The sequence below is a fragment of the Schistosoma mansoni genome, assembly GCF_000237925.1.
Source record: "Schistosoma mansoni, WGS project CABG00000000 data, supercontig 0142, strain Puerto Rico, whole genome shotgun sequence".
NCBI lineage: Eukaryota > Metazoa > Platyhelminthes > Trematoda > Strigeidida > Schistosomatidae > Schistosoma > Schistosoma mansoni.
The window spans coordinates 111,107-127,552 of record NW_017386042.1 but is presented as its reverse complement, the minus strand read 5'-3'; the positions used below and the strand labels follow the sequence as shown (position 1 = coordinate 127,552).

Here is a 16,446-nt window from a genome sequence, read left to right as displayed (position 1 = left end):
GGTTTTCGTGTTATTCGGCAATTTGACATTTAGCATTATTGTAAAATCTAATCTTTAACCACTTTTTTGTTTAGAATGAATTTCTTTCATCTCTAAATACCGAAACAAAATTCAATCTATGGTGTAAAAATATCAATTCTAAAGTTTTAAAAGTGAATTTGTGAAGAAAAGCTGGCTTGCTTGCTTAGATGAATATTTAGTTGAATAAATAAGCCTGATTCATAGAGTGCAATCAAGTATTGATGGATCAGACTGAATAAAGTAAATGACGTAAGTATCATGGGAAATGGGAGATGTAACCATATGTGTTTTGCCATTATGGTATGGTTGACGTCGAGCGGATTAAATGAAGATCAGTATAAAAAGGAATAGAATTTAAATAAATTTCATGTACCTTACAGTTGAAAGAGGTAAATTATGATAGAAACTGTCTATATACACACAGATTTGGTTTTAACTTCCATGTAGTAACATTTCTACAATACAAGTAATATATACGTGTACGATTTCCATGTGACCGGATTGGATATTAATAATAATATTGAATAATAAATTCGGTGCTAAATGATTATAGTCAATTACTTGTTGGAAAATAAATGATTTTATAGTTTTCTTTACTTTACTTTATTAATGTACATCGGAAGGTACTCTTCGGCATGTAACGAAATGTTCCAGAATGAACAACCTATACAGCCTGCTTCAAAATAAGCAAGTAAACAAGAATCTGCACATCGAATCGGTTTTTTTCAGATATTTAATACTTCAGATATAAATGTATCAGAATACCTACATAAAGGAAGGCGAAACCTGACTCACACGTCCTCGTCGTGCCTCCTGGATAGTGAGATTGTTTCCATGAGCTAACGTGAGGGGTAACATGGGTGGTGGAGATCGGCCTAATCAACCAGTCTACCTATACCCACAAAGAATTACGAAAGCTACAAAGAATCATTGCATAATTATTGTTGGTTCAAAAAGAAAGAAAGAATGAGTCTGCTCGAAAAATAAAAGAAAGATGTGTCCAAAAATAAAAGATGTAATGATTCTGCCTAAGCAATGCAAAAACAGCTATTGAGCCCCGGTAGTTGTGCCGTGCTTCGATGTAGCATTCTTCTCCGGAAAGGCCTACTAAACTTCACCGTGTTTTTATGGCTGGAAGGAGGATACCTACATAAATGTAGCATCGTGTTTGTCTCAGTGACTTAAACGGATGGTCATTACTGGAAACCGGAATGATAAATATTTTTGTTATATGTTTAGTAGTTACATTAAATGAAATCTGAGTTGTTTAGTACTTATCTCAATAAATTGAATGTCAAAATCAGACATAACAGTCAGTCTCTACGATGATCTAATAGTATACATCCCCCAATCTATACTCAAACTAAATTGAAAGAAAAAAACATACTTCTAAAGAAAGTGAGGTAATCTGCTGAGGAAGACCAGAAGGATAATATGATACCACAGGGACAAACTGATGAAGAATCTATGTATTAGTAGGTAAATTATGTATGGATGGATTTCTCATCTGAATGAGTTTATTGTCAACAAATTCCTGTCTGGACGAGACCAGTATTAGATATATATGTATATATATAATTTGTATACATGTTCATCTTGAGGACGGCAAAGACCCACACCCACCCCCCCAAACACAAATCTATGTATTCTTCAGTGATACTCATATTTACATATGCAATTTATTCTTTCTTTGTTACTTCTAATGTCATTTACATTTTTATTTAACTTTTGGTCATCACTTAACTATCAGAGATTGAGAAAAAAAGCACCTTCAGATCTATTTGCGTTTGCTTCATTAGCTATCTACTCGTCTATAAACCCACTATATCATATTATTATTTACATTCTATGATATTTTTTTTAGGATTAATAACTGTTATTCATAAATTCACTTGTTGTCGTTTACTTGTATCTTCCTATTGTTATTTTGGACTGCAATTGATCAGTCTCTTGTTAACATATGTGCATCCTATGCGGACTACCTCGATATTGCCTGAAATTACAAGCTTTATAAGCAAAGATGGATAGTGGCTAGCGGTGGGATCCAGGGCGCGCGTTTCGTCCTATTTGAGACTAATCAGCTGGATGTACCTGCATCTCAGAGTTGATGTTCACTCTAGGACTCGAACCCAGTACCTTTCGCTTCAAACGCCATCGCGTTATCCACTCAGCTACTGATTCCTAAAAGCCATAAAACGATGGTAGTTTAATGAGAAGTGTAGCTCTATATGTTATATATTATTCTCTTGAACGAATATTTTGAATATAAAGGATAATTTTACTTCATCAAACTACAATGGAACAATAAACCAGTGATAATATTTTCAATTTAATCAGAATCTAGGTGTAAACTTTGTAGGTAATGACAGAATTGATCATTTCATTTAAATGACCACTTACTTATTGACGAATTGATCTATTACTCTTACTATTAAAATGATATTCTCTAAGTTTGTAAGCAATTTTGACGGAAATTATTTATGATTATCAAACAAGTGATATTCTAATTCTTCTCTCTCTCTCTCTGTCTCACTCTTTCCATTGACCATCTATATATATGATCAAAATTGAACCATATTGATTATGAAATTAACGAAAATATCTTTTACCAAACCCCTTGAATCAAAACCATCAACTAATTTCGAATCTCGTGAGGCGGGATTTTGGATGCGCACTGCTGAGGAGTCCCACAATAGAGCGAAACAGTCGTCCGGTGCTTACAGGTTCCTCATGGTGGTCTATCTTCAATGGACTCATGATCTCAACCACATAAATTTACTAAAAATCTCCACAAAACCCCCTTCTGAACATTAAGGTAACAACTTTATACATATGAAATCTGTTTATTTAAAAAAATTGACTCATTTAACAAAATAAAAATTTTGATATTCATTCAATAAGAAATAGGTTTACATATATGTTCTTCTTCTTCTTTAGAAAGGCAAAGTAAACATCCTTGATTTCCATACATATTTACAGATTATATTGTATATTGAGTTGTTGAGTAACTACAAGGTGTTGGCATAAAATTTAATTTAAACATTGAATTAATTTCAGAATCTTTAAAGAGATATGATAGATTTGTTAAATTGAATTGATCATTATTCATTCTATTCAAATGATCTAATTTCTCTATCGATGGGTAACTGGATAAAATAGAAAGGGATGATGAATCAAAGAGTTTGAAATGTGTACCTTGACTTTTAACCATTGAATCATTATCACTAATGTTGTTGTTGTTGTTTCGATGGTTACTAATATTATTGTCAAGGATAATAGTATTGTTTAAATTATTCATTAAATTAGGATTAAGAAATGGAAATAACGGTTTGAATGTTGGATAAATACAACTATTGGATACAATATTAAGTTTATCATTAACATCTTGTATAGGCATAGAAATCTGACTAGTTTGTTCGCTGTTATCTTTGTATTGATTTTCAGATGGTAAAAATAAAGATGAATTTGTGACTGACTGTAATATTGAAGTGGTTGATACTGGATAAATGAATGAGGTTGAAGAACAAGGAGATATAGCAGTTGATTTCGCTACTGATGAGGAGAGGGTTGGTGGTGATAATGGAAATAGTGAGGAGTTTACTGAAGATACTATTGGTAAATATTTCATTGAATCATTAGAAACAGTTGACTGTGGATATTCAGCAGGAATAGTTGGTTTTATGGATTCATAATGATATGTTGAATGGCTTTGTGATATAATATCTAACTTTTCTTGTAGTTCATTTAAGGTTTTTGTAAGAAGAAGAATGTAATTTCTCGCCAACAATAAAGTTGCAATTTTAGATAATTTTCTCATAGATGAATTTTGTGTGTATGGCAACACAGACCTAGAAACAAAAGAATAACCTTTTCAATCAATTTATTTAATCTGCTTGCTGAAAAACAATTAGGACAAGCATAAAACATGGCGCCTAAAAGACAAGTGGTTACATAATAATTAATTAAGGAATTTAACTATATACTTGGTAAATAAGATCATCTAGAAACCAAAGAAACCTTTATTATAATTAAGTGAAATTCAAATTACATTCGACTAGAAAATCAGAGGTGATGAATAACTAACTATACAGTTGTTTATTCTAAGTAATCTAAAGTAGTGAATAGGATTCGAATCCCATTGGTATAACTCAAAACTGTAGTGTAGTTCACTGAAACATAAACCTAAAAAGTTGGCAGGCAAATACTTCATAGACTATACATGAAAATGTTCTAGTAATTCGAATTCAAACCATGACTCATAAGCATGATTTAATGTTGGCAGATATTTTTAAAAGTTTTCAAACTAGAAATATACAATATACTTTTAATACAATCAATTGAGTTAATATTAATTTTGAGGATTAGCAGGTAACCTTGTGGTAGGTTATGGCTACAAAATATGATCAGTAAGGGAAGATAACATATAACGATTACGATATTCCGTTAAATCCATTGTTTGTTCTGGATTATACTCCTTCAATAACATCTTCAAACCCTAATCTTTCACACTAATGCTTATACTCTCACTACTTCTACCACTATGGGATTTGAATCGACAACTGCATTTCTGTGCTAATGTGGTGTGGCAACTCGAACTGATGTACGTACGTACGAAGTTCTACGTTATGACTGACTGACTGACTGACAAGTAAGATTTTGAACCTGCACTAAACGACATGGTTGAACAATTAGTTATGGATATTAAATAGGGACTTGGAAAAATAAATAGAGATGACAGATGTAAAGACTAGACGAATAAATGGAATAAAACGTTACATGAATCAATCCATCTGTTGATCTCGATATTCAATTTAAACGTAAAAATGAGGATCATAAATAAAGCCTTTGAGACGTTAGAAATCTCTAGTTCAAATTAATTCTTGATTTAACTCAAAGCTGATTACGAAAGTACAGACGTACTTTTATTCGTTTAGCATTTAATTAAAGCTTAATTGCCTCATTCCTTTATATCTACTAGTTTTCTGTGTAATACTGTTTTTTAAAAAAAAAACTTTCTAGTGATTTCGTCCCACATTGGAATGGAGCCTAGGAATTAAATCACCATTTCTATACAAGATTGTACGTTTCTTTCCTTTATCTATCAAACTGTCATCTTAGATAATATCCAACGTTTCTTTTGCCCAGAATAATTTTCGATGATAGAAAAACTGAATAGACCATCTGTAACATAACTACTTATAACACAAAGTGGTAACAAACTGCTATTTTGAATGGTGAACACATTAACATTTGCTTATAAGTATTAAAGATAAAACTAATCATCATTTCCCAAAGATGAATATGACTATATACATTTAACCAGTAAATAAAGTGTCGAAATAAAGACAAGTAGTGATGAATATGTATATTAACTTCAAAAATAATTTACATCACATATACGAAATTATCCGAAGGGGGTTTTGTGGAGTATTTAGTAATTTTATAGTTGAATCCATGAGTCAGTTAAAGCCAAACTACTACGAGAAACCTGGAGGGCACTGGACAGCCGTTTCGTCCTAGTATAGGACTCTTCAGCAGTGCGCATCCACTATCCCGCTCGCAGGACTCGAGCCCAAGATCTATCGGTCTCGCGCGCGAACGCTTAACCTCTAGACCACTGAAACGGCATCCGACGGTGTTAGTGGTGTATATTGGTGTAATTTCGTGGATTAGTTGAAGTTAGACACTTGGGGTGAGACTTTAGAAACTATTCTACACCTTACAAACAAACTTGGGTCCCTGAAGGATCTGAAAAACACGTTTCTGTATCAAGACATGTAGCCAATATTTATTGATCGGTTGTACTTAAACAAGAATATTCCTTATTTATGTCAAAAATAAATCTAATCCAGTAACCACCCACAAGGTAGGAGCATTCTAGTGTCTTCTTACCTGGTATTATGACAATCAATGATTGACTGACTTATGTCGAGCTAAATCAAAAAGTTTAATATTTTCAAGGGTTTGGATCTTCCCGTTGTTGATATTCATAACCTACACTGTTCATTTCTTATTAGCATAAGGGTTTAATCTTACGAATGACGGCACTGTCTGTCATTTTACATTGAATCTGAAATTAGGTGGTCGTTTTAAAAAAATAGTTAAAATAAATGACATCAAACAAATTACAATTTCCATCTACCTCAATCCATCCATAGCTAAATTTAGATCATGCATTCTTCGTCTTTCACGCTGATTAATATTTAAACGTAACTCTTGTAATTCTTCATCTGTAACTGGAGGTAATATATCAGTAGTAATTGCATGGTTCTCTACATTATGACTATCGTACAAATTCGAATCCACACTGAATAAATCCGAATGATCACTTTTCATTTTATTATTATTGGTTTTCCTTAGAGAATTACGTAACTGCATGGTTTCACGTTTCCTTTTATTGATTAATTTAGCCAATAAACGAGACTTGGGTCTTATTGGAGTAGTTGTCTTTGAAATTAAATTTGCCGATGTTAAAGAATCACTACTGATATTATCATGATTGACATTTTTATATAAATAATTGTCAGAAACATTAATTTGCATGGAACTTCTTTCTGTATTTTCTAAATTATTTACACTGTAATTCATAGATGGGAATGTAAGTCAGTCTGTTTTGTTAATCTCAAATGATATTTGAATAATTATTTACTATTTATTTATATACAAATAAGCTTATTTTGATTGGATAATATTAAATTGCATAGATTTGACTTATCGTTATATGATTGGTTTATATTTATTTGTTTATTATTGGTCAATTAAAATTAGCCAATAGGTGCAGTCGGATAATTAAAAGAAGAGGGACTTCCGATTTGTCATTAGGAAATATTTAGTTTTATGCGAATTAACAAGCCTTTCTACTGGACAAGTAATCGTCAGTGTAGCGTTTATTCTGTGATGATGATTATTATTGTTTTGCTGACTGAGTGTTTCAATTTCGTCTGTTCAAGATTCTTCATAAAAATATGACCTAAAATTGGGCGTAAATGGCTACCTAAACCGACCTCATCAAATTAATGATACATCAAATTATTAGACTGAAATTTTATACTTTTAAAACACATCAGTAAAGCTGTTTGAATTCTTCATACATTAGGCGTAAAAAGTCAAGGCCGTCCAGTGCTTCCAGGTTTTCGATGGTGGTCTAGCTTCAATTGACTCATGATTTCAACTTCGAAATGTATTGACATATACTTATAATAGTTTCTTCTGAATGAATTAACCAGTTACTTGATTAATTTGATTAATAAATTATCGAATGTTACTCTCTCAAGATCAAGTTGAACATTGATTTCATTAATGATCATCGCCATTGGGTGGTAGATACAACGAGATACCTTTTTTGAAATTTGCCTAATAATTATATTAGAGGGATTTCAATAAGTGACTACTATTTTAATGGTTTATTTATTGAAATATATTGTTTAATCGTTAGTAAGCTGTTTGTTTGATTTCATCCACTAAATGCTTTGATTGCAATCTATTCACAGAAATATTACTTACACTACACTCTACATTATCTATCGTGTTAAGCTTTACCACTCGCATTTAAAACAGTTGATAAGTGTGTGGTGAATTAAGTTGAATATTTATTCATTTTATTTGAATATGAGATTTAGTTTGGTTTAATTAGTGGTCGTGGATAGATGGCGAAAATTGTAATTCAAACTATAGGAACAAACAATACGTAGTATATCAACCTGAACTTTAAAGTTTGTTGATACTAACCTGAAATACTAGATCATTTCCTTCAAAGGGATCTTGACTAGGTTACTAGTCATTTTCATGTTTTCTGATATCTATTACCAGCTTACTTCGGTCCAAAGAGTTTCGAGTGCTACTAAAAACTGACCCTTAGAGATTGTTCAACATTAAGAACCAGATTCTATGTCATTTTTGATTCAAATATCCTTTTCAGGATGTCAGTTGATATCTTAACATAAGTTTAATCACTTTTGATATGTTTCAGACAATTTTTCGTACAAAATAAACCTAATTCATAGTTGTGAATTTAATTAAATGTCCACTTTCGGATGACAATATTTTGAATTCGATTTGTTAAATGGCCACTGTTTGAGTCTCCTAAGATCTTCAAGATGAGTGTAAAAGAGCTAGTCAATGCGCTACATAGGTATTTTAATATACCATCAACATAGAGAACTGTGAGAAAAACTACAGGATCTAATTAAAACACGTTTTCTTTTTACCTAAATGGGTTTCTAGGTCAGCACACTCATGAATAAACGTTTGTTCATTTGAATTCAGAGACAATTCAGGTTTATTTATCACTGTTATAGAAATAAGGACAGTATTCTCGACAACTAAAAAGTATCTTAGACAATCTAACTATTGATTAAGTCGTCAACATTCGATTGTCTTTACACTTAGAGAGAATTTTTACAAACTTTATTCATATAACATGAAATATAATTATTCTTCTAATTAATTTTAATCTTGTATATTTAAATTAACATCTTGGATGCGCAATGCTGAGAAGTCGCACAATAGGACGAAACGACCGTCCAGTGTTTCTAGGTTTTCCATGGTATTCTAGCTTCAATTGATTCATGATTTCAACTATATAGAATTACTAAAATCTCCACAAAACCCCCTTCCGATAATGATCACATGCTCACTAGTGACTGGCTCCATGAGCTATTTCCTGGAGTTCAAGTAAGCAGTAACCAGTGGAGTTCAACCAAGTCTGTTGAGAGATATGAACTCACTGAAGACATTGGTGAATGGTTGCTCAGATTTCGTGGATTGGTTGAAGTTAGGCATTAAGACCGTTGGATACCGGCCGGCTCAGTGGTCTATCGGTTGTGTTCGCGCGCGAGACCGGTAGGTCCTGGGTTTGAATCTCGCGAGGCGGGATCGTGGATGTGCACTACTGAGGTGTCCCAAAATAGGACGAAACAGCCTTCCGCTGCTTCTAGGTTTTCCACGGTGGTCTAGTTTCAATTGACTTATGATTTCAACTAATGAAATTTTATTATTTGTTTAATTATAATAATTTTCTCTCGATAATCACCAGTTTTTTCTTTATCTTTTTATTATACCTAATAAAATAGTCTACTTTTATAGGTGAATGAATGAAGTCAATAGATTTGTTTTCTTTACAATACCATCCATCTGTTCCATTTGTACACACCACACACACACGCATACACACAAATTATGATTTCAATGAATTACATTCATAAAAATTGGATGAACTATGAAAGTTACTTATAAACTTTTTTTTAGTATACATATGTTAATATCTTTACATGATCATAATCAAAGTGGCATGAACATATCATTTAGCTTATATGTATTAAAACCTTTCCTTTTTAATCAAATCAATGAGGTGTAGGTAGATATATATAATTAGAATTATTTCATTGATATTTGACTTGTTCCTCTTGTTCTTGTTCTACTACTACTACTACTACTTCTTCTTCTCCTTTAATCTACATTTCATTTAGTCATTATCTATTATATAAGCCTGAAGGCAAATACAATATATCACAGTAATACAAACCACGTGATCAATGTTGACAAAATGGGATTCGATTCGAATTTCATCGGGAATTTTAAAATATACACATATTTTTGGTTGATTTCTTAATTCAATGTGGTTGGTATTCAATAATCGTTCATGTTTTATTTAAAAAAAAAGAGAAAAATAAAAGAGAAAAACGAAAAAAGAGAAAGAAGGAAAAGAGAGAAAAATTGTTTTTAAGAAATTCACCTGTCGAATTGGTTTTTTTTTATTTTTAATTTTTAAGATATAAAAAAAATTCATCTGCTCAAATCATAAAAAAATCAATAAAAGTTCCTTTGTCATAGAATAATTTGTTGTTTTTTTTGTTGTTGTTTAAATGTATTTGATTTTTATTTACCTCTAGGCTAATTTAAGTTAATATATTGTCAAGTTTAAAATGGATCGTTTTGATTTACCAAAATTATTGGCAATCATCACCACCCCTTTTTTTTTGATGTTAAGTCATGAAAGGTTAAATAAACATGAATTGATTACTACCACCTAGTGAGTAATTGAAATGATGTCAATTCATGTGCTCAATATAATGAATAACCATAGATAAAAGAAAAAAAAATTAATGCACCAACCTAATTAAAAAGAAAACAAGAAAAAAAAACCCGAGTAGTTCTTCATTGAATCTAAAAGAGGATACAAAATTAACAGACAGATGGTTTTGAGAAGGTGAAAGGAAGGCTCAATAGATTGTTAATTAAAACACATAACCAATCATCATATCTATTTACTTATTATTTATTCACATGCCAGGAGTATGATTATCTAAGATGAATTAAAGTGTGGACATATTGAGAACGTATAAAAGTCTTAAAGGTAAATGGACAATTTGTTTTGTTACTGTCTTGTTTAAAAAACAACAAGGTGTGAATAGAATCTCATTATAAAAAGAGAACTCCTGTGAAGGCAAATCAATTAAGATATTCATGTCAACGATCTCACTTAGAATTTATCAAGACTATTATAGAAAACTTGGTCAGCTTAAACAAATTTATAGATCACATATTTGACAAAAGTATGAGAAATTCTTGTTTTTTAATCTACACTGACTGATTAATTGATTACTTAGTGTAGGGATGAGTTTCTATTCTTTTACATTAGAAATGTTGGCTCTTGGACGATAGAACTAATGTAACGAATCATAAGCGATTTCAAAGCATTGTTCGTATATATTTGAACCAACGAGTGAGCAATACTGAGATTGAACTAGGAGTACTAAATAAACAGTTTAATAATGTTGTGTATTATCATCAAATGAGATGTCTGGGATGTGCAGTATGTCTTCCCAACTAACTCAAAGCGCAGCCAAAGATTTAGGAAAATAGCATTACTAGAATCAGCTAGTAAGGGATAACTGTCGTAAGCCACACTAAATAAGCAGTGATGACTGATTATATCCTGATTGAAAGTGATTTCTGTAGTCATGGTATGACCAAATGTGACAAATAAATCAGCAATTGATAAGTTTTTCGATTGAATCCCAGTGCTAAGCAGTTTATTTGCAGGAATTTTGTCCTTGACTAACAGTATTTATTCGAAGAATTCGATCAATGTGGAAGTAGACTTAACCATCAATCAATGTCGTTCATAAAACTCTGCGAGTATAAGGTAAACTGAACACTTGACAATTTAATCCAATCACCCACTGTTTATACACTCCATGAAACATAAAAGCCATATGGTTCTACACTAGAAAGCTAAGAATTTTTAAACTTAAACAAAATAGAATGTCAATGGGTACATTTATTATAATCACAGCATAAGTTGAATATCCTACATACATCGTCGACTGTTAACAACAAAAATTAACCTGTGAAGATAATCATCAGTTTTCCCTTTTTTGAAAGGCGATTACAAACAGATACAAAATCTAAACAGACGTAATAACCAGTAAACTAGGTGATGAACTACATAATCATCATCGTACAAATGATTATTGCTTATATTAGGTAGAGTAACATATAACAAAGCAATATTGTTTTCAGTTAAATCTTCATAGGTATTTACTCTATTATACAGAAACATTTAAATGCGTATATGAAAAAATTTAATCCACAGGGGTAGCTGATTTCATGGATATGCATATATATGAAGAAACTAGTTAGCAGATTGCTAGATCTGAAATACAGCCGGGCAACTTGGCCAACGAGTTAGTTAACACCTCCATTAGTGGTTCGAATGTATTGTCAAAACAATACGCAGTTCCATTCTGTCACATTGGATTGATGGCGGTCACGTGGTAGATATATATCATATAAAGTGGTTTATCGTATACCTACTGTCTCTCGCTATGGGGTTCGATCTCGTCCCTTACATATAACAGAAGCTAGAATGATTCGAGCTAATAATCTACGTCTTCAAATTTACAAAGAATTTGAAGCATCCTCATCTCTTCTTTGACCTAATCAGGGTTATCAAACGATTTTGCTGTCATATTCAATACTCTTTGTTTTTTTTCTCCAGATCTTTTGTGGATATATTCATCACAATCTAATTATCCGAACACTCAATAGTCTATGTGACAAATTTTCATGAATGTTATTTCACTGTCCATTTTTCCAAGTTCGTGACCTAACCCCTATAATGAAATATTGACGTAAGCTTTTATGATTTCTGTTACAACTAGTACATTTGTTCTCATACCATCAATTTGTACATTTTACTTATTATGTCTAGTTATGTAATCCACTTCGTTATTACTGACTCATAAACTTCTTTGGTGGGTTCAATATTACCATATGCACTTATAGATATTGCTGTCTTTTAGAGTAGAGCCGGGTGAAGATCTAACTGAAAGCAATATTGTTAGGTTATTTGTCTTGTTTTAAGTTACAATATGGGCATTTTTAATCTTTTATATAAAGTAGTCTATAACTATTTTGCACTTACTACTTAGTATGATTACCTCAGTGTTAAATTAATTGACACATTTTGTGATTACATGTTGCTTCTTGTTTACTTTCAAGAAGTGGATACCTTTAATACTGTATCAAGTTTTTCTATCAGAATTTATTATTACACAGAAATAAACAATCATTTTGTGTAATTAGGCCCTGTTTACTTTGATTACATAATACATTGTACGAACTGGTAGATGTAATTGTAAAGACAACAAAAATTATTGACTGAAGTAAAACAATTTAGAATTGGCGCTAGTTTAAAACAATGATCTATATATTCACTATTTCTGATAACTTGGAAAACCTAATATTCATTCAATTATTTACCAAGTATACTGAATGTGTTTTATAACTATGATGAAGAATTCTTTTTGTATAGAAAACAAACATAACAAAATATAAATTCACTTAGTATTGTTTGTTTGAATCTTCCCATTGATGTTTAGGACTGCAATTGATCAGTCCCTTATAGGCATATATGCATACTCTGCGTACTGCCTCGATATAGTCTTAATTCACAAGCATTATAAGCAAAGATGGATAGTAGCTAGCAGTGAAATCCAGGACGCACGTTCCGTCCTTCAAGTACATTTAGCTGACGAGTCCCAAATAGGACGAAACGCGCGTCCTAGATTCTACTGCTAGCCGGTATCCATCTTTGCTTATACAACAAAATATACTTTTTTTGTAATAATCTCTCATTAGATCAAATGGATAAATGAATCACAGAATAGTTTATTTCTATAATGTTTAAACTATCGTCAAATCTAAATTGGTTTGTATTAAGTTAATTTCATTTGAATAATGTACATGTTTAAAAAAAAAGGGGAAACAATTGACAAACTATTAAAAATAAACAACATTATCATTATAATAATAATGATAATATTCATAATATACAGGTGAAATAATCAGTTGAATACAGTTTACAATATAACAGATGAAATAGATGAATTATGTATAACAACAGGGAATTGGCTTAAGATATTTATCCCATTTCTCCTTTATATTATCAATTTGGTCATTTTGATCGTCATTATGATGATGATGATTGTTGTTCATTTGAGGTAAGATCCAACTTTTCGGCAATTGTAAATTAGTTAAACTATCTAATACATTTTCATTAGTAGGAATATCCATCTTAAGATATTTATCCCAAGCATATCTACAAAAGAAAATTTTTAAAATAAAAAGAATAAATGAATTGTGTTATATCCCGGAGAGAATTGTGAATGGTAACTTTTGAGAACTATTTATGGACCAGTATGATATGTGTATTTCCTATTGTATAATTGCTAAATAACTAAACTATTCATATTCATGTTCCTCTCATTATAAGCTTCGTTATGACCCAAAGACTACTACTATACGATTTACCGTTCTTGAGTTATTCCCTAGTCTATCAATTACTGTTTCCCACATTCACAGACACTTTTGGCCAAATCTTGTACAAATGTTATTTTCTATTTTATTGGTACGATGTGGTCAGTTTGGTTGGTTTATAAACTCAGTATGCTTGAAATAAACCCATCATATTGCAGAGGCTGTTATTGGTGTTCCGGACTGAACTGGCTGGGCTGGACAGATACTAGGACCGGCAAGTGCTCTAAACTGGTCGTACGGGTTTCGTGTGACATTGGTTCGATCGATAATTCACTGCATTCCAATTGGAGGGCAACAAATTATAAAAATTGGCGACCACAAGATATAGCAATTTGAAGAGTGAATGTATTAAATGATGCAATATTATACAAATAGTGTACCATGTAACGGTGTAGTATCAGTTTATATGTTAAGCCCATATACTTTATTCTAGCTACTGGCCAAGCCAATTCGCCTGTCCATTATGAGACATTTTGATCTTGTTAATTATTCGCTTATTAACCTTGACTATATTTTTATATGAGCGTATATGTATGCACACTTCGTATCTTATTCATCATATGTCTGTCATTTATTTTTGTCTGACTATAAATATTGAGTGATGCTTGCCCATAGCGAGTTGGCTTCCCCGCCATCTCCAATATGCATTATTTTGGCTTCGCTCTCGAGTTGGCTTACCAGCCATCTACATTACGTGTCATGTATGCTTAGCTCGCTAACATGCTCATGTGCTCATAGCTTTATGACCTACGTCATTTGTTAATAAAAATGTAGTTGCAGCTTCCTTTTGCCTTCTGATTCTATACACCGTTAAGATTGGTATAATAACGGTTATCGAAGTGAACTATTAATGAAGCACGGCACTACAACGGCTCAAAGTACCTGGTAATATACAGTTGTTTAATGTTGATGTTACATAGTTATTCAGTAGAATATGCTATCTGAAAATTGTTTTTGCTGATAGCCATTGGAAAGAGTGAACTTTTAACCTAAGAAATTAAACATTTCTTGTATGATATAAAATTACACTGAAGATTCGAGATTGATCGTACACATGTTTGTAAACAATTGTGATGTGTGCTACTGATGTCGACAGATGTAATTTGTATGTATCATCAACCGAAATCGAAGTACCTGGAGACAGAAGGTTAAGATGATCAAAGAAAAGAGAACGAGAAAGGTGAGTGATTTGTGTGGAAACGACAGAACAATAAAGTCTGAGACGATTAATTGACATTTTTCAAATGAAGTATTTACTGTATGGACCTCGGATTTTACTACGAGATTCTTTAATTTTGTATTCAAATCCATTTAGTTGTCCCGCACTTGTGTTCTTGTTCACCACAGAATGACAATAGTCGGACATTATTAAATCCCACATGTGACGACGAAGTTAACAAGAACCAGAGTAACCGGAACACACCAATCAATCAACAACGAAATGAAGGTAGGTCCTCACAACAAAACGTACATTTATATCAGCGAATATAAGTGATAAATATTTATGCAAAGATGGTGATGAGACCACTACTACACTGACAAAACTTTGGAACCTAGACCGAATGACTGAAAATCAGCTGGTTAAAACAAGTAACCACTATCCCATAATTTAATGTACATATATTTACTAGAATGATATCTGTTTATTATCAGTATTATCATTAATTTAAAACAATTAGTCCCTTCGGTAAATTTCGATAATTCATTGAGAAGACGAAGCTTATCAGAATTATGTGCTATATTTGCGGGATACATTTCGAACAATCTGATCACACATATAATTGTTCAGAACATTTATATATAAAAATAAAAGGTCAACTAGACAGGTTAAGGTAAGCCGTAGCAAAGAAAGAAAATAAATAAAGTACACAAAAACAATGTGATAACTACTCTGGATAATAAATCAGCATTACCAGGGTAGGTTAAGGGCAAGAACAAATTGTTTTTGAACACATAGAGGGGGTTTCGATTTCCGTATAGCCAAGGCTTCAATAAACCTTAGTATATGTCCGTGAAGGCTTTTGTACAACACTACAAACGCTGACTTGATGTCAAACTTATGACCAGTTTCAACCAAATGTTTCGCAATGGAGGAAGATGTTTGTCTATCCTGCGATCTTATTTGACCATTGGAATTCATTTGGTTCTGCAGCCATTCCGTTCTGCTGAGGTGTCCCATAATAGGACGAAACGGCCGTCCAGTGCTTCCGGGCTTTCTATGGTGGTCTAGCTTCAATTGACTCACGCTTTCAACTATGAAAATACTAAATCTCCACAAAACCCCTTTTGTATTCCGCCACCCTTAATTGTATTATCATTAGTTTTAAAAGAACAAATAAAAATGTAAAACTCACCTGATTCGTATGAAATCACAGAAATTATAATCAGCTTGATGATAAAAACGTTCCCAACGTTGTGGAATCTCTATTTTACAGAAAAACAAAACACAATTTAAATTCATGCATAGTTTGGAGTCAAGTTTACTTAATGAAATATTAATCCAATTTGAATATTGAAAAAAAAATTAGTTCAAAACTACCAGATTACAACAAACAAATTCATTAAGTTTAATTATACTACTTAAGTAGACACTTTTTATGAGCA

At 32.0% G+C, this 16,446-nt stretch overlaps 2 protein-coding genes and 1 non-coding gene across 3 annotated transcripts in view; all 3 read right to left on the bottom strand.

The window, feature by feature from the left end:
* Positions 1-2,132: 2,132 nt before the first annotated feature.
* Positions 2,133-2,199, bottom strand: Smp_tRNA_01876_Pseudo_TTG.1.1. Its single transcript has one exon. It is a non-coding gene (tRNA).
* An 802-nt stretch (positions 2,200-3,001) lies between these two features.
* Smp_067430 (basic helix-loop-helix protein, putative) lies at positions 3,002-6,609 on the bottom strand (the record flags this gene model as incomplete). The annotated part of the gene is made up of 2 exons (XM_018799842.1): positions 3,002-3,869; positions 6,164-6,609. 2 exons carry the CDS (start codon positions 6,607-6,609, stop codon positions 3,002-3,004), a joined length of 1,314 nt encoding a protein of 437 aa, XP_018646554.1.
* Positions 6,610-13,413: 6,804 nt separating this feature from the next.
* Smp_067440 (hypothetical protein) overlaps positions 13,414-16,446 on the bottom strand; it is a gene marked incomplete at its 3' end in the record, with an annotated part of 22,769 nt that continues 19,736 nt past the window's right edge. Inside the window, exons 5-6 of the mRNA XM_018799831.1 lie at positions 16,197-16,266; positions 13,414-13,624 (exon numbers count right to left, since the gene is read on the bottom strand). Of these exons, the coding sequence (XP_018646553.1) occupies positions 13,414-13,624; positions 16,197-16,266 (281 nt within the window). The remainder of the gene's footprint in view (positions 13,625-16,196; positions 16,267-16,446) is intronic.